This window comes from Lethenteron reissneri, unplaced genomic scaffold, assembly GCF_015708825.2.
Source record: "Lethenteron reissneri isolate LAM-NWPU_2019-01 unplaced genomic scaffold, ASM1570882v1 scaffold_1530, whole genome shotgun sequence".
Lineage (NCBI taxonomy): Eukaryota > Metazoa > Chordata > Hyperoartia > Petromyzontiformes > Petromyzontidae > Lethenteron > Lethenteron reissneri.
In genome coordinates, this window is record NW_026891257.1 from 1 (window position 1) to 24,176 (window position 24,176).

Here is a 24,176-nt window from a genome sequence, read left to right on the forward strand (position 1 = left end):
GGACCATCACACCGCATCGCCATGAAGGTGATCTCGGTTCGGCAGTGTCTCGAGCTCATTATGTTAATAAAATTAATTACCTGCCGGTTTCATTGCAATTTGAGCTACCAGGGTACAGGAATCAAAGCCCTGAGTGCTAACCACGACACCACTGACACCACAAACTTTTGGCAGAAGTTGCTCAGCCTAAGTGTAGCAAACGTTTACATCCTGATTCTTTGACGAGTGCTTGAGGACGAACCAATGCTAGTAATTAATCCGACAAAGGTTCTAATCAGAAAAAGTAATTGCGGTTATTGATGCAACTTTACAGAGCAATGTCGAACTCCAGCTGTGAAACATTACTATTCTCAGGCACCACCAAAGTTTGAACTAAGACCCCCCCCCCCTAGCAAATGAATGTTGTGGCCAATCGTGTTGTTGTTGTTGTTGTTTGGCAAGTGAGAGGACACCAGAGAGCCTGGAGAAAACCCAAGATCGAGGGAGTAAGACTCAAAAGCTCAACACATTTAGATGTAACCCATTGCTCTACTGCCATCTCCTGGTCAGGAATATATTAGCACGTCAAAGGGGCTTACTGCGTTGAACTAATTCGAGAAGACGCCTTTTGGCGTCATCTGGTCAACCCACATGTGAGACTCGACTCTAAGGAAAGCTGTCCGGGTGTGGACCAATCAACTTCAAGGACAGTGCACATACATTATCAGAGTTGTGTTTTTTGTTTGCATTATGACTGCAGGTATTGTGGTCTATGCAAACATGACTCCTCGTAAAAAAGGTGTCAGTTTTGTTGCCAGATAAAAGGGTAAAAAACCAATTATCAAGACGAAAAGAGTGACACTTTATCACGATCCAGCAAGACTTAACTAGATTTAAATTAAAATCCAACCTTTTTTTGAACTTAGCGTAAAATATAAAACCAAGAGGTCACGCTGAAACTTGAACTCAAGATTCAAGGGTTGCAAAGAGACAATCATCTCACGTTGGACTAATTGAATATTTTTCTGAATAGCACCCGAGGGATGGAGCCAATGGTGAGTGCGTTGATTTCTTGATGAGTGTGCACTCATGTAGCGTGCGGTTTCTGTTGGTAGCCCCTGTGATTGTGCCAGGTGTAAACATTTTTAGTAGCGTTTAAAATGGAGAGTTTCCATAAAAATAACTCAAAATAAAACTCAGTAAAATAATACAAATTTTGAGTTAACGTTTTCAAATGAATTCATGGAAAAGTAATGCCCCTTCACGTGTTTGATATTAAAATGAATTATGTTTGTGAAACTGGCCAGGAGATGGCAGTACAGAAAGGATATGCGGTGTCAGGAGCAAGTGCAGATGGCTCGGTTCTCAGAAAAACACTTTTCTAAATGTGGGCTCAGCAGCTGCTGCCAAGAGGTTGTGCAATGAGGCAGCTCTACGTGGGGGTTCCGTGGTGTAATGGTTAGCACGCAGGACTCTGAATCCTGCGATCCGAGTTCAAATCTCGGTGGGACCTACAAATAATTATTTTTTCTCTTTATACGTGACTTGACCGAAAGAACCAAAGAGTAATTCCTGCAGTCACGAAAGCTCCAAGTTAAGTTTGTGTTATACTCTTAGGTTTTTCGGTAAAGTCACGTAGGTAAAAAAAATAATTAATGTAAATAATAATAGAAATAAAATAAATGTGATTTATTTTTTATTTTATTTATTATTATTTTTTTCTACCTACGTGACTTACCGAAAAACCTATAAGCATGAATCCTTGCAGTCACGAAAGCTTCAAATCTAGAATTATTTTTTTTTACCGACAAAGAAACTTATTTTAAGTTTTAGTAAAAAAGAAAATCAAAAATTCAATTGCATAAGCTGACTGGAATCAAAATCAAATGTTCAGCTTTTTGTCCTCTCGAATGTAGTTATGAGGCCAAGTCACCTCCTGTGTACGCATCTGCATGTGAAATTATGCGTTTGCATGTATAATGGTGAAGTTGCGTGTGAAGTTATGTAGTTGCATGTGTCATGGTGTATTTGCACGTATCCAGTAATGATCCATTGAATGCACAAGCGAAGGTGCTATGGAGATGTTAGTACAGAAATTAATTGAATCTAAATTTAGCTGAACTTTGGGTATTTCCCTCCTCGTATTGCATGGGTTTTCTCTGTACACTGGTTTCTTACCATTTTTCAAACATCCCAAAGCAGTACCCTTCTGAAAGAGGATCTTGATAAAAGGGAAATATTATTTTAATGAAAAGGCCACGGTTAGAAATGTAAGAAGTTAGTTGGTTTAGACAGTAATATATTATTGTGACTGTATTCAATGTAAATACTCGTGCTTGTCTGGGAGGCCCAAATATCAAAAGGAGTCTTCTTTAAGGAAAGACCTCATTGACTCCTCCATGTGGCTTGTTCCAGTCACCCAAACGTTCCTCTCATCGTGATAAACTAAAGAATCTGAGCTGTACCATTCCCCGGTCAAACACACATTATGACCATATTTCCAATAGCCATTATAATAATACTCTTTCCATCACAAGTTAAAATAAAAAAACTGAAAACTCGTGATTTTCATATGATGGAACGAAACATTGGAATCCATACTGCAGTCACGAAAGCTTCAACTCAAGATTAAAACTTGTACGTTTTGCAAACGTATGCCAACGTTTTGGAAGAACCCGCTGAGACTGGAACTCAAATTGCAGGATTCAGAGCCATGAGGGCGAACCATAACACAACGGAAGCGCCTCGTAAACACGACGACACGAGTGGGACAGGAAAGAGAGTTGCGACACACGACACGAGGGATGTGGGCAGGTGTCATCCTGGAACATAACAATGGAGCTAATTTCTCTCACTTTTTACTGAGCAAGCAGGATGTCTTAGAAACTGAATCATGTTGAGTCAAAATCAAAACGCAAATCTCCTGATTTTCATGAAAAACCTATCAATTTAAGATTTTATTAAATTTAAGATTTGATCAAATTGCAGTATTCAGATTCCTGAGTGCTAACCATTACACCAGGAACCACCTTATGAACTAGTTTCATGACACGAGTGAAACTGAGAAAAAGTGAAGGCAAATCGAGCCAAATGACAGAGGGGACATGGGCAGGTGTAACTGTGGCATCGAGTAATTCAGCACGATGTTGACATTCAGATCAGTGATTGCAGATTTAGTAATTGTCATGCGGAATGATTTTGGGGGGACAGGACTCAATGTTGACTCACTGTTCAGGCTGCCTTAGAAGCTGAAACATTCTTGATTTGAAGCTTTCGTGACTGCAGGAATCTTTACTCTTTGGTTCTTTCGGAAAAGTCACGTAGTTAGAAATAAAGAAACATTATCACGACGTTTCGATAGCAACACAAGCGATTGTGTTCAGGTGAAAGTCGCGATTGCCGCGATGTCTGCTGCCAGCAGCACGAGGCTTGTGTTGCTATCGACACGCCGTGATTGATTTTGTTTTATTTCTACCCACGTGACTTTACCGAAGGACACGTTCCTTCGGAGTGGGCAGGTAGGAACTTGGCTCAACCCATCCGGGAGGGGCGCACCTCTGGTTGGCTGCTGGCTCGTGATCACGTGACGCACTTCAACCAATCCGAAAGCGTACGTGTTTGGGAGGGGCCATGCCACGACAGACAGACAGACAAATAATCCCTGGTGGGCAGCAGTGCGGAACTGTTGTTCCTACCTGCTGGTACAAGATCACGTGACTTGAGGGTAGCCAGGCAGACAGCCCCTTCACTATCGGATCGGCCACCTCCCCTAGGCCCCTCCCCTGGACCCCCCCCTCCCCTCCCCTCCCCTTAGGCCCTCCCCTGACCCCCCCTCCCTTAGGCCCCCTCCCCTGACCCCCCCTCCCTTAGGCCCCTCCCCTGACCCCCCCTCCCTTAGGCCCCTCCCCTGACCCCCCCTCCCTTAGGCCCCTCCCCTGACACCCCTCCCTTAGGCCCCTCCCCTGACCCCCCCCCCTCCCTTAGGCCCTCCCCTGACCCCCCCTCCCTTAGGCCCCTCCCCTGACCCCCCCCCCCTCAGGCCCCTCCCCTGACTGACCCTCCTTCCCTTAGGCACCTCCCCTCTCCGTACCGGCAGGAGGTCTCCACCAATCAAAGAGCTGTTTATATTATATATTTATTTATGCACGACAGACAGACAAAAAATCCCTGGTGAGCAGTGTGGAACATATTGTTCCTACCTATATAACGAAAAATCAGTTTAAACAATTACTAAGAACTCGTGATCCCAATTATTGAAACAACTACCAAAAGCATGTTTTAAACATGACTTGGTTCCACCGAGATTTGAACTCAGATCGCAGGATTCAAAGTCCTGAGTGCTAACCATTACACCATGGAACCTTCACACAGAAACCTTGTTACACAGTCACACGAGAGTGGGTTCAATCAATTGTATTAAATCATTAAAACAATAATGCTGCTTCCAACTTTTTTTTAAGAATGAGTGGTTGCTGTTAAGAGATTATGAAGTTAGTAGGGCAAGTGTGCCGGTTATGGTTATTAGCACTCAGGACTCTAAATCCTGTGAACTATGTTCACGTCTCGTTTATAACCCCACCACGTTTAAAAAAAAATTCAGTAGTTTTGTCATTCAAATTACGAGATGTGAGTTTTAATTTGACTTCAGGATCTAAGGCAGCCTGACTGCTGAGCCAAAAGTGAGTGCTGTGCTCCCAAAATCACTCCACGTGACAACCACTAAATCTGCAATCACTGATCTGATTTCCAACTTCGTGCTCAATTCCGAGATGCCACGGTGACACCTGCCTATGTCCCCTCTGTCATCTTCACTTTTTCTCAATTCTCACGTGTGTAATGAGCCTGCTTCATCAGTTGGTTCCATGGTGTAATGGTTAGCACTCAGGACTTTGAATCCTGCGATCCGAGTTCAAATCTCGGTGGAGCCTGTGTTGTGCATTTTTTAAAGATTTGCTTCTAAATAAATTATTGGGGAGAGAAAAACGGGGTTTAACACGCACATTATTCACACATTTGGTAATGTTTTATGATTGTGTAAACGTATGAACAGGAGGCAGTACATCCATAAATTAAATCGAAGTGTGCGAGCTCAGGTTTGAGTGCCCTAGAACACGTGCACCAGAGATGGAGTGATTAAATAATCGTTGCTCCACAATCAATTGTTTCTTCACCCGATGTGAATTTGCGCAATGTGCGGGTATCTTCATCGGGCGGGTTGATAGATCGTGGCCGCAGGTTTTTCTTTTTAGCACCAATGAAGTGTTCTCAATAAAAATTTGAATCGATTAATCACTGACCAACATGCAGAGCTTAAGCCCTCTAAGGAGTTAGTGCAGTAAAGACTTTTATTTGTCTGAAGGCCATTTACGTGGAACTTTTCAGGGCGTTAAAGGCGAACTAGAAAACGGCGCCTGCTAAGGAATTGTGAACTGAGCTGTGGTGGGAGCTGTAGCATTGAAATCAGCTCTTGTAAGAGCAAGATGGGTTTCAAGAAAACTTACTAGACCCAAAGAAATTTAACTTGTCAAATAAGAACGAATACATTGATTGAACTCGACATGCGGAGACGTATTTATTGCGACACAAAAAGACACTTGGTTCCACCGAGATTTGAACGCAGAACACAGGGTTCAGAGTCCTGAGTGCTAACCATTACACCATGGAACCAACTGATGAACTGGGCTCATTACACAAGTGAGAATTGAGAAATAGTTAAGACAAATATAGCACAGAGGGGCGATGGGTTAGGTGAAATCGTGGCATCTAGGAATTGAGCACGATGTGGGAATTCAGATCAGTGATTGTGTAACGGGTTCCGGAGACACTTGTAGAGGTAACTTCTTTATTACAATACAACACTCCAACAGTCCAACTCTCCAACAGTCCTGATACTCTGTTACAGCCTAGGTACACAGCCTAGCTACACAGCCTAGATACTCTACTCTGGCTACGCTCCGGAACTCGCCCTCACAAGGTCGTAGAGTCGGAAGTTCCAGAGTCCCAGCGCTGGCTCTCACAGCATCCCAGGGTCTTCAGATGGCTGGTCGTGGGTCTTGGGTCTTGAGTTACAACTGGGCCCCGATCGTCCAGGGAGCTCTCCTTTTATGCCTGGTCCAACGAGGGGTGGGGCCGTGTGCGCCACCAGACATCCCACAGAGCACACACAGCCCCCCCCCCCCCCCCCGTTGGCGGCGACCAGAGGCTTAAGCGTCTGGACCCCCTGGGAACCCAATGCCTGGCGCCCAGAGGCTTAAGCGTCTGGACCTGCCCGGGAACCCAGAGCCCCCAGCAGTCCCTCCCTTCTTATGTCACTACATTACCCCCCTCTACGTAGCCTCCAGCCGTCCCGGCTGTCAATAATTAGAAAGTTTAAATTAACGAAAGGGAGAGAGAGAAAAAAAATACGCGAGCCTCAACAGGAAAAGAAAAGAGAACAAGAAAGCAACCATAAATACCATAACCAACCTGTACAACTCTACACTATATACAAGCATCAATCAACAAAAAGGTGAAGCAATGACACGTGAACAAACGACCCGCGGCACACCTAGCCCTCCTCGGGATCCGCATAAAAAACGGGGAATTAACAACAACAAATATACAGATTCCGACGCGTTGGATGCACAACCACCGCATGGATGGCAGGGTTCCACACCACCCTGCCAACCTCCCATCCGTCAGGTGGAGAGAAAAGGCGAAGACCAACATGTCGAGCATCCCTCTACACACACTTATCCGGACGTCTGTCTACGTCCCGGGTCGAGAAGTCGTACTTCAGGGCCGACCCATGTACTGGGCAAAGAAGTCGCACTTCAGGGCTGCTCCAGTATCTACATTTTTAAACATATATATAAAATTTACATGACACAACTAAAATAAATCTGCCTGCTCCTGTCCATAAATGGTGGCCGCACGCACGAACCGCATCTCCAAAAGGCATCCCGTGCTTGCGTCCCAGCAGCCCTCAATGAGGACCACAACCGATATTACATGTCAACCGTTAGCACCCCCGCCTTTCCAACGTGGCGTCTCCATCCTAAAACCGCGCACGTCGGCCATATCGGGGGCTTAAACCCAGTCTCTCTCCAAGACTCGCATCGCAGCATATAGCTGTACCGACCGATCTGAGACCCAATCTCTCTCCAAGACTCGCATCGCAGCATATAGCTGTACCGACCAATCTGAGACCCCAACCTCTCTCCAAGACTCGCATCGCAGCATATAGCTGTAATGACCGAGCTGAGGACCCAATCTCTCTCCAAGACTCGCATCGCAGCATATAGCTGTACCGACTGATCTGAGACCCCAATCTCTCTCCAAGACTCGCATCGCAGCATATAGCTGTACCGACCGAGCTGAAACCCAATCTCTCTCCAAGACTCGCATCGCAGCATATAGCTGTAACCGACCGATCTGAGAGACGACCCATTGTTCACTTCCTGCACAAATGCACCCTAACAACTGAGGGATACAGTCCCACGTAACGGGACAACTACACCTGAACACCACGAATCTCCAGCCCACTGTTTCAACGCGCCTTCGGAGTGTTTCAACCTCCGGGCCGTCAGGGTGAGCCTACTGCTCCAGATGCACCACGGAGGGTCTCAACCTCCGGGCCGTCAGGTCCAAGCCGTCAGCTACTCCATGACGGTGACCACACTCTCCGAGCCATGTGAGCGCACAGCCCACTAGGCTAGACATGCCACGGAGTGTTTCAATCTCCGGGCTGTCAGGTCAAGCCTTCAGCCATAGCATGACGGGACCACACTCTCCGAGCCATGTGAGCACACAGCCCACTAGGCTAGACATGCCACGGAGTGTCTCTATCTCCGGGCTGTCAGGTCAAGCCGTCAGCCATAGCATGACGGGACCACAACTCTCGTGTTAGATACGCAACACCCGCTGGGCCATCCTGGTCAGGATCTGCACCCCAAGATATTTGAGAGCCGCATGACAATTCCCATCCTTGGCAGCATGTCACCATCTCAAGATAAATGCCCCATACAGTCCTATACATCGTTAACAATGACAGCACAAGCTATACATTAACAATCACGAACAAAGCTCAATACAAACCATACATTGTTAACAATCACAAGCAAAGTTTCGCACACATTGACAACACTCACGAGCGAAGCTCCACACAGTTTACCCAACAACAATCACGACTCCCCGACGACAACGAAGAGAATGTCAACAAAAAAAAGCATTAAGCCGGAGCGCGTAAATGTACGAAATGTCAGGGGCCTGGTCTCCCGACCCTCCAACCTTCGGCCAGAGCAGCAAGGCGGTGACCAGCGTGTCGGTCGATGTGCCAGCCCTGGCGTCGGTTACAGTAAGAATGGCGTCCTCACTGTCCAGGTCGCAGCGCTGATGACGCGGTATCTAGGTTGCAAACAGCTGTCACCCGGCGTGAGGGACGCAGCGCTGATGACGCGGCGTTGTTCGGTTGGACAGCGCTGAGCCCAGAAGTGATGTCACTCCCAGCAGCCACTGCTCCCCCGGCAAAAGTGACGACACACCCGGATGGGAAGATGGCGACAGCGCCGCAGCTGGCTGCAGTCCCGGATCGCTCTCACAGTTTATCAACCGTAACCACACCTCGTACCTTACCCACGTCCTTCTCCACTCACCACCACTCTTCTTACTTTCATCTTCCATTACATTTTTCATATAATTTATTTTGTTTTCATTATTTTCATTATTACTTTGGCGTCGCCCGAGTTTTGGGTGGCGGCCGATCCCTGCACCCAAACCCGCCCGCCTCCGTGTTCACTGCACACGCCTCGCGGCGCTACAACAGCCGACAAATGCCGTTTACTGCAGTGCCACACAACTCGCCTTAACTGCCGCATCGCACAGCTGTTGGGCAGTGCGAGTAAACGAGGCCTGTTGCTTCGATTCACGAAGCTGGAGGACGCTGGCTGTATTGTTCATGCGGCGTGGCTTAACATCCGCCCCGGGCACGGTTTCTACCAGCAACGTCCTCACAAGGCACCTCTTCCGGTACCATCAGCGACTGTGAGCTTGGCGTGCCCCAGCATCGCCAGCAAGTGGGAGATCTACGTGCTCCGTCCAACGTTCACCACCATCAGCGAATGGGAACGCGAAGCAGACTGTCATCTCCTCAACACGAGAGAGTTGGCTTGCCTGCTGCCCAGCACCACCAGTGAACGGGAGCTCTGCGAGGTACGTCCATCCTGCTGCACCACCTGCGAGCTGGAGCACAGAGCGTGGTCAGCTAATCCACTGGACTTCGTGTACTTCTGGCTGCTCCATTGTACGCCCCGCCTGCGTGGTTCTGTACGCCCGTGTACGCGCTCAGCGAGTGTTTACACGGGCGTGTTTGCATCCACTACGTACTGGGGAAGTGCTTGCTGATAGCGTGGAGCTTGGACAACGACACCTCGACTTGCTGCTCAGGGCAGCTGAGCCGCTGATTGGAGTCCATCCGAATCCGGGCCCCTTCATCCGCACCATCGTTGCAGCACGGGCTGATATAATAGGGCTACGACATGCACCGTCTCTTCATCATCTGCACCTGCAACCCGCACTCCTGAGGACGCTCTCTGTCCTTGGGCCTCTCCGAGGCCAACGTCGAAGACTGCATCGGCACCGTGGTTGCAGAGGTGGCAGGGGCCGCCGTTCACAGGTCGACCTCGAACCAGCCAACTCCTCTGTTCCCTCGACGCCTCACCTGCACGGATCTTCACATCTACCTTCACATATCCGCCTCGGTCTGCTCAACGCACGCTCCATCACCAATAAATCAGCCCTGATTCATGATACCATCTCGGACCACCACATCGACCTTTTGCTCATCACTGAGACCTGGTGCAGGCAAGACTCCCCGCCAGCTATCTCTCTGGAAGTTGCGCCCCCAGGATACAAGGTTCTACATAAACCTCGCGCAACTAACCAGCGGGGTGGTGGCTTAGCGGTCGTTTACAATGCTCACTTGAAAATTAAAGAGCTCCATCTACCAATGGCTCAGGCCACATTCGAGGTCCAGTCCGTATCCCTTACTACTAACAACGAGTGCTTTTACATTATTTCCATCTATCGCCGTCCAGATGGCAGCATCAACACCTTCGTAAATGAGCTTTCGGAATTCCTATATCTGATTCCTAACCCATCTCACAGGCTCGTGCTTACAGGCGACTTCAATTGCCCCGGCAATACCCCAGCCTCCATCGATAGTCACCTTGAGTCAACTTTGGCCTGCCATAACCTGGTCATCACAAACTCAGGCCCCACCAGAGCTTCGTCAACAAACGTTGAGAGCATGCTCGACCTGGTTCTGGAACCTAACCAACACCGACGCATCACTGCACTGGGAGTTTTCCAAACTGGTTACTCCGACCACCGCCTTATACTTTCTTCCCTCCAATTTCCGAAGCCAATCACCATCAAATTCACCCGCAACTTGCGTAATTTTAAGGGTATCGAATTTTCTGCTTTTCGTCACCTCCTTGCAAACTCGCTTTCAATGTTATCCCCATCATCGGATCCAACCGTCTGCGCTCTCCAACTAGAAGCTGACATGAGGGCGGCGCTGGACAAACTAGCTCCATTAAAATCACGAACCGCTACGCAGTCTTCTCACGACACTCACTGGCTCTCAAGAGATGCCATCATTGCTAAGCGAACCAGGAGGCGTCTTGAACGTATCGCATCCCGCAGTGGTCTACCTGCTGATCGACTTGCTTACAGAGTCGCCTGCAGGAAAACTAACAAACTGATCCTTGTCTCACGTTCCTCCCACATTGAGGAACGCATCAAAAAAGCAACCGGAAACCCGCGCATTCTATGGAAAACTCTCAAAGATCTTCTCCATCCTGGTAGCACTATGGTCCCTCACCTTAGCGATCCCCTTGCCTCACTGAAACTTGCCACCTCTTTTAATACTTACTTCAACAACAAGCTAATCGCCGTCGCAAACTCGTGCACGTCTACTGACATATTGCACCATTGTACCCCGCTCATGGTACCTAAAATTGTAAGCACTAACCCAGACACTCTTCTAACTATGCTAAAGCCTGTGTCTACAAAAGACGTTTTCGCTTTAATTGAATCACTTCCTTTGAAGTCATCTCCACTCGACGTGCTCCCAGGTTCCTTGTTCAAGCAATGTGCTCCGGAACTCGCCATCATGATCAGGAACATCGCAAATGCCTCCTTCTCTTCGGGGTGTTTTCCGTCCAACCTCAAATCTGGCCTGGTTTCTCCCTTGTTAAAGAAACCAAATCTAGATCCGGATGACCCATCTAGTTATCGTCCCATCACTAACCTCTCGAACCTCTCTAAACTCCTTGAACGACTAGCCCTCGCCCAGCTACAACCACACGTCACCTCCTCCGCAAACTACTGCAACTTCCAGTCAGCTTACCGTCAAAACTATTCCACAGAAACAGCACTCACTAGGGTGCTCGATGACATTTTAACGATCGTTGATTCCGGCTCAACTGTTGCACTTGTAAGTCTGGACATTTCGTCAGCCTTCGACACCATCAACCATTCGCTCCTTACTTCCCTCCTGAAATCCGACTTCGGTATATGCGGCTCAGCACTCAAGTGGATAGCTTCGTACCTTTCTGACCGGCAATCCTCAGTCAGGGTGGGCATGTCCACATCGCCTAAAACAAGAGCATTATGCGGGGTTCCCCAGGGCTCTGTTCTAGGTCCCCTGCTCTTCACAGCCTACACTTCCCCGATCGGCCGACTCATTGCAAGCTTCGGTGTTAAGCACCACTCATATGCGGATGACACGATTCTATTCACCCCCATCGATTCTAGCAATGCATCTGGATTCGAGAGGCTCTCGGAATGTACCACCGCCGTGCAACAATGGTTCACTGCACACAACCTAGCCCTTAATCCGAAAAAGTCAGTGGCCATCATGTTAGGTACCAAGCAACGTCTCAATTCAGCAGCACTCCCCACACACATACACATCTTCGGTCACAGCATCAAGTTCACCGACCACTTCAGCTACCTCGGTGTCATCCTAGATTCAACTTTATCCTTCGACCGTCAAACCAACCATATCATCAGCTCATGTAACTTTCACCTGAAGGCTCTTAGACACATACGTCCTCTCATCTCTACTGAAATTGCCAACATTTTGGCATGTTGCATAGTTGGGTCTCGCCTTGACTATTGTAACTCCGTCCTTGTCCGGACCTCCGCTGGCAACCTAAAGAAGCTTCAAAGACTACAAAACAACCTAGCACGCGTCGTCATTGCCCACACTCATCCCCGCCTCGACTCACTAGCTCGTCTCCGCGCTCTCAACTGGCTCCCCATTGCCAGTAGGGTCACATACAAGACCGCCTGCCTCTGCCACAATGCCTTCATATCCGCCTGCCCGCCGTATCTTTCTTCATTATTGACAACTTGCAGCTCAGCACACGGCAGATGCCTGCGCAGCGCGACTCACGACCTCCTCTCGATACCAAGATCCAGGATGGTCATGTCTACGCGCCGCTTCTCGGTGGCAGCCCCAACAGTCTGGAACGATATCCCTCTGCACATTCGCAGCATCACCTCAATCGCCTCCTTCAAGAGACACTTAAAAACTCACCTCTACAATCATGCTTTTGAGCGACTCTGAGCTTGGCTCCGCGCCTCTGAGTTGCGGCCACTACGTCTGCAAATTTGCGCGCGTTACAAATTGTACTATTATTATTATTAATGTAGTAACTTGACGGGAGACGACCTTACGGGTAGCACACTCTTTATTAACACCAGCTTATATTACACGGGTGGCTAACTGCAGCCTAACCCACGGGGTTCCCCTGGCTACACCCACACGGGCTCTTACGCCCCGTAGCTTCTCGGAACCCACCCGGCTGGGGTGTCCGTCTCGACTCTGGGTCCCACAGCCTCGTCCCACATGGACGTCAGACCACGGGTCCCACAGTCTCGCCTCCGAGCCGCACAGGGTCCCGGCCCTTACAAGGACAGCGGGACTAGGGGTCTCAGGGCCCTACCTCTTCAACTCCGTCTTCGATCTTCAACTGGTTATCAACTCCCGAGTGCTCCCGCGCGTCCTCCTTTATAGTCCTCCATGCGGACGTCGCTGAGAGCACCCATCCCAGTCGACCAATCACTGCGCGCTGCCCACGATCCTATTTCCCACATTGTGTCAGCGCGCACAACCACGCACCCCGCGCCGCCCCGTGATCCATCACTCTCGGCGCGTGTCAACTCCACCACTCTTGATGTAGCCACACCCGGCGCGCTCACACACACGCCGCCCCTTTGTCAGCGCGTACCGCCACTACATATACAAGGACTGTTTTCTTGGAATTTCTCTCACTTGATACAGCTGTCGTGCTGTGACGGTTCCACCTGAAGACAGTAGCTTGTGGTGCCTCCGAAACGTCGTGATTTTTATTTTATTTTACTTTTATTAATTTTAATGTTTTACCTACCTGGTGACTTTACCGAAAAAACACATAAGAATAGGCTAAGAGCGCTCACTGCATTGTTCCAAAACACCTCCAAGAGTTGTCGAATGTTCACGCGAAAGAGAAGAAAGGCACGATCACAAAACGATCAAAACCATCTGATCTCGTGATGAAGCTGACGAGTACTAAACTGCGAGTTGCTATCAACGCTGATTAAAAACGGCACCGGCTTTTAACGGGATGTATTCATTCTAATAGAGCAGCGTCTCGTGGCAGGATGTCAACTCGTGTGTTCTCTCACTGCTCATCAAAATACTATTCAGAGCAGCTCCTCTGGGTGCACAATTAGCGCAGAAATATCGAGAAACCAGGGGGGGGGGGGGTTGTATTCTTGGCTCTTTCGGTAAAGTCACGTAGAAGGGAAATACTAAAATAATAAAAGTATTACATATATAAATAAAATTAAAATTCATGAATTTGTATTTAAATTATTCCTTTTTTGTAAAATTTAAATTAAATTAAAATAAAATCGAAACTCAAGGGGATTTGCTCAAAGCGTCTGCCGTTGCATAATTCTCACATTAGGCGGGACATGTTATTGTTTTCGCCCGGCATTAGCCATGAACATGTCAAACGCGAGTGACATTCAGGTGACTGCTGCACACGGATTCAAGGCGAGCTGCAGTAACAATCATCCTCCACCAAACGAAACATTCAAACAAACTCCAAGTCACAGTGATCGGGGCAGGGTGCCTCTTGTTTGCGAGGGACGCGCGTGTGTGGGATTAGATCATCACGGGAGCACGTGGGATCTGACTCATCACAAGCAGCACGCCCTGCTGACTCATCATGACTAAATACAACAACAACAAGGCTACCCACTCGATAAAAGGGCTTGCCACAGACACTGCAGTGGTGGTGGGGAGTTTATTCCTCACCTTGTGCTGCCAGCCAGCCTGCCTACCTGTATACCAGCCTGCCTACCTGTATACCTGCCTGTCTACCTGCCTGCCTGTCTACCTGCCTGCCTGTCTACCTGTCTACCTGTATGCCTGCCTGTCTACCTGCCTGTCTACCTGCCTGTCTACCTGCCTGTCTACCTGCCTGCCTGTCTACCTGCCTACCTGCCTGTCTGACTACCTGTCTACCTGCCTGTCTGTGTACCTGCCTACCTACCGACCTACCTGCCTGCCTGCCCACCTGTCTACCTGCCAGCCCGCCAGCCCGCCCGCCTGCCAGCCTGTCTACCTGCCCACCTGCCTGTCTACCTGCCTGCCCGCCTGCCAGGCTGCGTGCCTGTCTGTCTACCTGCCAGGTGAGATGGTGCCGACGACGGGGAAACTCGTTTGCGATCGCCGTCTATTTGATTAGGAATGGGGCCACATTGCGGATGCGGTTTCTTTTCGTCTTCACGCGAAAGGATTTCGTTCCTTAGCCGCTTCGCCCCGAAGGTACGTGTGTGTGTATGTGTGTGTGTGTATAACACTGTGTGTGTGTGTATAACACTGTGTGTGTGTGTATAACACTGTGTGTGTGTATAACACTGTGTGTGTATAACACATTACCAGTGTTGTGTGTGTGTGTGCAAGTGTTAGGTTCGATTCCCGCTCACGGCCAACACCGGTGACGATTATCTGAACCGGTCATGGGCCTCCCCTAGGTCTACTCGGCCTCATGAGTGCCTGGTACGCCACTGGGTGTGTGTGTGTGTATAACACTGTGTGTGTGTATGTGTATAACACTGTGTGTGTGTATGTGTATAACACTGTGTGTGTATGTGTATAACACTGTGTGTGTGTGTGTATAACACTGTGTGTGTGTGTATATAACACTGTGTGTGTGTATATATATAACACTGTGTGTGTGTATATATATATAACACATTACCAGTGTAATGTGCTATTCAGTGGCCTAAAATAAAATGTTTCGCTCCGGATGATCGCTGCAAAGTATAACCTGTGTTTTGATTTAGTGTGCTGATCTTAAAGGTGCATTGAAAAATGTTGATACTCCGATTGATGCTGCTGCTGTTGTGGAGTGACTCATGCAGCAGCCAGCTGTGGCTGCAGGGTTCTGGTGGTACATGTTTATGTCGTTTACTAGCTGTACTACCCGGCTTCGCCCGGGACTTGTATCCACCACGGCCGGCCGCCTTTGTCTCCCCAGTGGCGATGTTAATACGCCACACCAGTTACTCGTTTTGCGGCTGAGTCCCTCCCTCACCACTCTCCCTCCCTCACCACTCTCCCTCCCTCACCACTCTCCCTCTCTCACCACTGACGCACGGCCGCCTTTGTCTCCCCAGTGGCGATGTTAATACGCCACCAGTTACTCGTTTGAGGCTGAGTCGACCTAGGGGAGGTTCAAATAATCGTCACCGGTGGTGGCCGTGAGCGGGAATGGAACTCGGTTCGCCGGGTTGGTAGCGCAGCGTAGCGTTAACCACTACACCCACCGCTCCTCACACACCACACACGCACAGACACACACACAGACACACACACAGACACACACACAGACACACGCAGACACACACAGACAGACACACAGACACACCGAGAGCACGCTAACCACTACACTACCGCTCCCCACACACCACACACGCACACACACAGACACACACACAGACACACACACATACACACACATACATACACATACACACAAACACATACACACACATACACACACATACATACACAGAGACATACACATACACACAAACACACACATACATACACACAAACACATACACAATACACACACACATACATGCAGACACACAGACAGACACATAACACACATACATACACACACATACATACACAGAAACACATACACACACATACATACAAACACACATACATACACACAAACACATACACACACGTACATACACACATACATACAGACACGCAGACATACACATAAACACATAAAAAAAACCGACATACATACACACACACATACAAACACACAAACACATACACACACATACATACACACATACATAGAGACACACAGACATACACATAAACACATACACATGACCCGGCTTCGCCCGGGACTTGGATCCACCACGCCCGGCCGCCTTTGTCTCCCCAGTGCCGATGTGAAAACGCCACACCAGTTACTCGTTTTGAGGCTGAGTCCCTCCCTCGCCACTCTCCCTCCCTCGCCACTCTCCCTCCCTCACGACTCTGTAGAGGACGTGAAACTTTTATTAATTTACCTTAGATTCGCGTGGTGGGTGTCGAGGCCTAGCACCGTGCAGAGCCTCCCGCCTCGCCTGATTTTCCCACCCGGCTGACGCTGGGTACGGGTGCCGGTCCCCCCCCCTAGCGCTCGAACAATACTGAGTAATGGCTATTATTTAATTAATTACGGAGCCTATGAAAGTGGCGAAGGCGTGGCTAGCCATTGGCAGGGGCAACCGCCGTCTAATGAAACTGCAGCCCTTGGCGAAGGCGTCGCTAGCCGTTGCCAGGTCCAATGAAAGCGGCGAAGGCGTCGCTAGCCGTTGGCAGGGGCAACCGGCGTCCAATGAAAGTGCGTATGGTCCGGAGACACACAGACACACAGACAGACAGATAGACAGACAGATTCACGATTTTATATATATAGATTGTGAAAATTCCGTCACAGTTCCTATGATCACTGTTTCATTGCTTTTATTTTGGTGATTTCGAAAAGTTTACTGGTTTGACCACGTTTGTTGTAGTACGGAGTAAGACTGATGGCCTTAATCTAAGTTGTCTTGTGGTTGTTGTTGTTGTTGTTTGACTTGCATCCCACTGGGATGTTTGCACAGCGTTGGTGTAACGGTGTTTTTTTCTGCAACATTTTGCTGTCGTTTCTTGGATTTTCTGTTTGCACTTAGTCACATAGTCACTTTAAGATGTTTTCTTGTTCATGTTTTTGTCTTTTGTTTGTTGCGGTTGCACCCAATTCAAGAGCCGAATGGCTCACAGCGCTACACCTAGTACTTGAACTTGAACTTGAGATGTTAACTCCTTGCCTGGTACGCAAGCGGTCGTGGGTTCGATCCCACGTACCACACGGGGTCATTAACATCTCCCAGCCACCGTTATGATGATGATGACGATGACGATGAGCGAGACATGAAAACTAAAAAGATACGGCAGCAGGCATCGTCAGGGTCGGGATCGAACCCACGACCTCTTGCGTACCAGGCGAGGGTGTTAACATCGTCACGGCCCGCGTCTCTTCTGCGGCGCGCAGCTGACCACGAGGATTGCGATGGGCTCCCTGCACTGCATGGACTGCTGCCCTCTGCTGGGTCTCTGCGTCTTGACACAGCTGTGGGCAGTGGGCAGCTCCTCTTGGTGGTAAACGCGAGACGCCAACGCTGCTGTCTTCCTCCTCACTGCTGCGACGATCGCACAAGTTTCGACGTTAAGCAACCTTCTTATCTCGCCAATATGTTGCACACCCCATACGGTTGTTGTACGGGAATGTTTGTTTTATCTCGTGCGCGTGTGCGTGTGTGTATATACACTAGGTACACAATGTCTAGCGGGCACCACGGTGGCTAGGAGATGTTGACTACCTCGGCTGTTATGCAGGAGGTCGTGGGTTCAATTGCGACCTTATAACACGCCGTATAGTTGGAGTTGCTATGTTTTCCCCGTGGTCGTATAAGCTTTTTTTTTTATTCTGTGGTCCTCCGGCCGGGTACGTGTACCCGTTTGCGACCCTGGTGCGGCCGGGTACGGGTAGGCCGTGAGTCACTGGTGAGTCACCGTTTGTCACTCATTTCCCAACGTCTTGTCTCTTCTCACAATTCAAGTTCCTAGAATCAACCCACCCGCGCCTGCAACATGGCTTCATCCCAGAGGTCGCAATCGGGTAGCCGTACCTGTACCCTACCCGGCCGGGTACGGGTAGCCGGGTATCGGGTAGGGTACGGGTATCGGGTACCCGGTTGCGACCTCTGGTGTGTGTATACATGGCGTAATAATATTCACATTTAAAACCTGTAGAAATTCCACAGATAGCTCTTTGACATTGTATATTGCAGCTCTCTCAGGAGTGGTCTGTCTGTCGCACATTGTAGCTCAAGGGAGTGGCCGATATTATCATCATCACGTGGTCATTTATAGCGGATGACCCCCCAAACGCGTAGAGACGTTGATTCTAAATGCGAAGGAGGAGGAGGAGGAAAAACCAGAGGGACCTGGAGAAAAATCCACGCGACCATGGGGAGAGACACACAAACTCAACACGTACATGCAGCAGCAGGCATTTTTTAAGGGGTTGGGATCGAACCCACGACTGCCTGCGTACCAGGCGAGGTAGTTAACATCTCCTAGCCACCGTGATGATGATGAGAGAGACACGCAGACTCCAAATATACAGCAGCAGGCGTCAGGGTCGGGATCGAACCCACGACCTCCTGCACACCAGGCGAGGGAGTTAGCATCTCCTAGCCACCATGATGATGATGAGAGAGAAACACGCAGACTCTAAATATACAGCAGCAGGCGTCAGGGTCGGGATCGAACCTACGACCTTCTGTAGACCAGGCGAGGTAGTCAACATCTCCTGGCCACCGTGATGATGATGAGAGAGAGAGAGACACGCAAACTCCAAATCTACAGCAGCAGGCGTCAGGGTCGGGATCGAACCCACAACCTCCTGCACACCAGGCGAGGTAGTCAACATCTCCTAGCCACCGTGATGATGAGAGAGAGAAACACGCAAACTCCAAATATACAGCAGCAGCAGGCGTCAGGTTCGGGATCTAACCCACGACCTCCTGTACACCAGGCGAGGTAGTTAACATCTCCTAGCCACCGCGACTCCCACCCCTCTGCAGGCCGCTTGCGCAGTGGGCCCTCCACTCTAACACCACCGAGTATCGGCCGCTGTGCATCGGGGCTCCGGGACTATCCCCCGTGCAGCGCAAGATGTGCCTGCGCCGCCTGGACCACATGCACGCGGTGGTGCAGGGCGTCCGCCTGGCGCTGCATGAGTGTCGCGACCAGTTCAAGGGCAAGCGGTGGGACTGCACCGTGCCTGGCGCGGAGAACGCGCCGGACCCCGAGTCAGGTAAGGGGACCGTCGCCCCGGGTCGGAGCCTCTGCCGGCAACAAGCGAGTTTCCCCTCGACGTTGACGTTTGTTCGCCCGCCACGTCCACTCGCACCTAGGGTCTCCTGCCGCTTCCCCGAGGCGCACACGAGCTGCGTGGGGGGGTGAAGGGGGGGGGGGTCGTCCAGCTCCCCATCGCAACTTTCCACTTCAGAGTTGCCGCGTCCCTCCTCCACGGGGGTCCCCCTCCCCTACGCCACTCGGCTTTTGGTGGTGGTGGCAGTGACTTGACGATGGTGGTGGTGGTGGTGACGATGACTGTGGTGGTGGTGGTGGTAGTGACTTGACGATGGTGGTGGTGATAGTGACTTGACGATGGTGGTGGTGGTGACGGTGGTGACGATGACGGTGGTGGTGGTAGTGACATTGACGGTGGTGGTGGTGGTGGTGATAGTGACTTGACGGTGGTGGTGGTAGTGACATTGACACGCTGCTGACAGGCAGCGTAAGAGGGATAGACAGAGAGAGACACGCGCAGCCACGTGGCAGCCTGGACCCCCGTTCTTGCGTGGCCCCCTTCCTCCGTTCGTTCCCGTTCTGACCACGTGTTGTTCGTCTCCACCCCTATTTAATACCCGGGTCACGTGGTACGTTTCCACCAATCCCGGTTAGCCTCCATGGAATCTTCCAGACTCCATCGTAGGCTCCCGGGACCACGCCCCTGACTCGTCTCCCCATTGGCTGTGGCCAAAGCCAGCAGGGCCAATCATCTACAAACAGCTGTCACCTTGCCATGACGTCAGGGCCACGCCCCCAGGCTTCCCCCCATTGGCTATGGACCAGGACCGGCAGAGCCAATCATCGTGACGAGTTGTAATCCGTCAACGACCCGGATGTAACCTCACGTTACAAATAGCCGACGTTCCCCCCTACACCTGCTCGGCATGTCCTCCTCCCCCCGCCGCCCCGGCAGGCTTCACGCGCTACACCATGGGAGTGTTCCCCGGCGTGTCCCCCGGCTCTCGCGAGGATGCGTTCCTCTCCGCCATCGTCGCCGCCGGAGTGTCCCACGTGGTGGCGCGCGGCTGCCGCCAGGGGCAGTTCCGGGGCAGCTGCTCCTGGGTCGTTCCCGACGCCATGAGGCTACCGCCGCGTGCTCGGCGGGGCGGCTCATCGGACGACGTCGAATACGGATACCAGTTCGCCAAGTGGTTCGTGAATGTGGGCGATGGCAGTCGTAGCAGGCAGAGAGGGGAGTCTTTGGCGATGAATTTGCACGACAACGAGGCGGGTCGGCTGGTGAGTGTGTGAACGGGGTGGTGGGTCGTTGTAGATGTTGTCTTTTTTTTTAATAATAAAAAAAAGTTACTCCATGCTAATTAGGTTTGGCCTCCTTGCCTAAGGTTGTATTACCAATCGTGATTAACGCAATGGTTCTCGCTTGAACTTCTACGGGTAATGTTTTAGCGTAATGATGTCTGGTGGTGGTGATGACGGTGGTGGTAGTGGTGGTGGTAGTGACGCTGGTGGTGGTGGTGATGTCTGGTGGTGGTGATGACGGTGGTGGTGGTGGTGATGTCTGGTGGTGGTGATGACGGTGGTGGTGGTGGTAGTGACGCTGGTAGTGGTGGTGGTGGTGCTACAGGCGGTGTACAATCTGGCGCACATGGACTGCAAGTGCCACCTGCTTTTTGGCCGCTGCATGCTGAAGATCTGCTGGCAGCAGCTCGCCGACTTCCACCAAGTTGGGAACTTGCTGAAGGTGAGCTGCTCACAGCTGCTGGGTGGGACTGCCCCCAGAGGGAGTGTGGTGGGTGGGTGTGACGAGGATTCATCCATTGGGGGGTTACAGGCGGGGGGGGGGGTCCCTAACAGCTAAGGGAGCTCCCCGCATTCACTCGACAACCACCACATCCCCCGATGATGGTGATGGTGATGATGGTGGTGGTGTTCGTGGTGGTGATGATGATGGTGGTGATGATGATGGTGATGATGATGATGGTGATGATGATGGTGATGATGATAATGATGATAATGATGATGGTGATGATGGTGGTGATAATAATGATGATGGTGATGATAGTGATAATGGTGATGATATTGATGATGATAATGATGATGACGATGGTGATGATGGTGGTTGCAGCACAAGTACGACACAAGTTCCGCCATGCGGCTGGTCCGCCACAACAGCAGCAGCAGCGTTGCTGGTGCCACCCGCTGGTCCCGCTGGCGTCTGGAGCCGGTGAACGAGCGCTTGACGGCGCCCACAGTGAGCGATCTGGTGCACGTGAGCGCCAGCCCCGGATACTGCGAGCGCAACGACGCTGGCGGCATCAACGGCACGGTGCGGCGGCGGTGCAACGTCACCTCCGAGGGCAAGGAGGCATGCTCCGTCATCACGTGCTGTGACAGAGGATACGACATCTCACAAGGTGAGCCCCTCGCCCCTCACCTCTCCCTACCCCCCCCCCCCCCCGAAAATTAACTAAAACTAGTCATTAAAAATTAACCCGTAAAAACAAAGTTTTTCACTATAAATCCTTTATATGCGTGACGGCTCGAGTCCTCTCGTCCTCTGGCTTGAGATGGCTGCCACCTATGGGTCAGATGATTGCCTGCCACCATTAAGCAATTGGTAATTAAATATATATATTTTTTCCTAATAAGTGTAAAGTTATGGAAAAAAAATTTCACGAAAATAAATTGTCACGCACAACGAGTCTGTGTGGAAAATGTCAGCTCGATTGGATCACGGGAAGTGGGTTAAAAAACGACCGAAAGATTTGCACGGTCGTAAGCGCGCAAGCAAGTGAACTTAATATAAAGGATTTAATAAGCAACAACTATTTCATATTTGACCAGGCAAGGCCCAGTGAGCTACAGTGAGGGAAAAAAGTATTTGATCCCCTGCTGATTTTGTACGTTTTCCCACTGATAAAGAAATGATCAGTCTATAATTTTAATGGTAGGTTTATTTGAACATTAAACGACAGAATAACAGCAACAAAATCCAGAAAAACGCATGTCAAAAATGTTATAAATTGATTTGCATTTTAATGAAGAAAATAAGTATTTGACCCCCTCTCAATCAGAAAGATTTCTGGCTCCCAGGTGTCTTTTATAGAGGTAACGAGCTGAGGTTAGGAGCACACTCTTAAAGGGAGTGCTCCTAATCTCAGCTTGTTACAGTGAGGGAAACAAGTATTTTATCCCCTGCTGATTTTGTACGTTTGCCCGCTGACAAAGAAATGATCAGTCTGTAATTTTAATGGTGGGGTTATTTGAACAGTAAAAGACAGAATAACAGCAACAATCCAGAAAAACGCATGCCACATGTTATAAATTGATTTGCATTTTAATTGTCTCCACGCATGCACCAGTCTCTCTCTAATCACCCTGTCTCCATACCACTTCACACTGTTCTTCACCACTATACAGTAGTACCGTACACACACGCAATCACACCGTCCCTATACCACTACGCACAGTCTTCACTACTATAAGTACCGTACACCACGCCATCACACCCTATACCACTACGCACAGTCTTCACTACTATAAGTACCATACACCACGCCATCACACCCTATACCACTACGCACAGTCTTCAACACTATAAGTACCGTACACCACGCCATCACACCCTATACCACTACGCACAGTCTTCACTACTATAAGTACCGTACACCACGCCATCACACCCTATACCACTACGCACAGTCTTCACTACTATAAGTACCGTACACCACGCCATCACACCCTATACCACTACGCACAGTCTTCACTACTATAAGTACCGTACACCACGCAATCACACCGAAAATGCATTTCTGTAGAACTGCTTTCCGTGATCCTTAGCTCGCTCGAAGGGATCTCGTCGGCAGTGGCTCTGCGACGGCCGCTTCCCCGCGGGTCATTCGCAGAGGTCGCAAACGGGTTCTGATTCCTTACCCCTCGTACCCGTACCCGGCCGGGTACGGGTAGGGTTCGGGTATCGGGTACCCGCTTGCGACCTCTGGGACGAAGCCATGTTGCAGGCGCGGGTGGGTTGATTCTAGGAACTTGAATTGTGAGAAGAGACAAGACGTTGGGAAATGAGTGACAAACGGTGACTCACCAGTGACTCACGGTCTACCCGTACCCGGCCGCACCAGGGTCGCAAACGGCTACCCGTACCCGGCCGGGTACGGGTAGCCGGGTATCCGGTAGGGTGCGGGTATCGGGTAGGGTACGGGTATCGGGTAGGGTACGGGTATCGGGTAGGGTACAGGTATCGGGTAGGGTACAGGTATCGGGTAGGGTACGGGTATCGGGTAGGGTACGGGTATCTGGTAGGGTACGGGTATCGGGTAGGGTACTGGTGTCGGGTAGGGTACGGGTATCGGGTACCCGGTTGCGACCTCTGGTCGTTTGACGTCGGGAGGAGAAGTGCGCGGAGATGTTGTTCAGCTCGACGTTAACGGCGGTCGCACAATAGCGACGATCTCGTGAGCTCTCTCCCCTCTGCTGTTCCCTCCCCAGTCACGCTGGAGACGCAGTGCGGATGCAAGGAGCAGCTCAAGGAGAACGTCAAGTGCAAGCTTTGCCCGTGGACCGTCGATCAATTCGCTTGCAAGTAGCCTCCAGCCCCAGTGGAGGGGGGGCCTCGACTGAGATCGCGACCCCCACAAAGTTGTTTATGGCATCGACATCCAGCGTGTACCCCTCACTACGAGCTGCGTTCTACTAT

General features: G+C 50.3%; 1 protein-coding gene and 3 non-coding genes across 4 annotated transcripts; 3 read left to right on the forward strand and 1 right to left on the reverse strand.

Moving 5' to 3' along the window:
• Positions 1-1,420: 1,420 nt before the first annotated feature.
• On the forward strand, positions 1,421-1,492 carry TRNAQ-CUG (transfer RNA glutamine (anticodon CUG)). Its single transcript has one exon. It is a non-coding gene; the product is annotated as a tRNA-Gln (tRNA).
• A 2,777-nt stretch (positions 1,493-4,269) lies between these two features.
• TRNAQ-UUG (transfer RNA glutamine (anticodon UUG)) lies at positions 4,270-4,341 on the reverse strand. Its single transcript has one exon. It is a non-coding gene; the product is annotated as a tRNA-Gln (tRNA).
• A 494-nt stretch (positions 4,342-4,835) lies between these two features.
• TRNAQ-UUG (transfer RNA glutamine (anticodon UUG)) lies at positions 4,836-4,907 on the forward strand. Its single transcript has one exon. It is a non-coding gene; the product is annotated as a tRNA-Gln (tRNA).
• Positions 4,908-8,215: 3,308 nt separating this feature from the next.
• Positions 8,216-24,066, forward strand: LOC133362565 (protein Wnt-5a-like). Its single transcript, XM_061581508.1, has 6 exons — positions 8,216-8,314; positions 19,316-19,463; positions 20,418-20,743; positions 21,090-21,206; positions 21,591-21,879; positions 23,969-24,066. The coding sequence occupies exons 1-6, from the start codon at positions 8,216-8,218 to the stop codon at positions 24,064-24,066; spliced, it is 1,077 nt and encodes a 358-aa protein (XP_061437492.1).
• Positions 24,067-24,176: the final 110 nt, after the last annotated feature.

Excerpts from the sequence above, each read along its gene's own strand:
- LOC133362565 (XM_061581508.1), top strand. The coding sequence starts at position 8,216 with ATGTCAGGGGCCTGGTCTCCCGACCCTCCAACCTTCGGCCAGAGCAGC. Across the intron at positions 21,207-21,590 it reads AAGTTGGGAACTTGCTGAAG|CACAAGTACGACACAAGTTC; the intron begins GTGAGCTGCTCA and ends TGGTGGTTGCAG. Across the intron at positions 21,880-23,968 it reads AGGATACGACATCTCACAAG|TCACGCTGGAGACGCAGTGC; the intron begins GTGAGCCCCTCG and ends TTCCCTCCCCAG.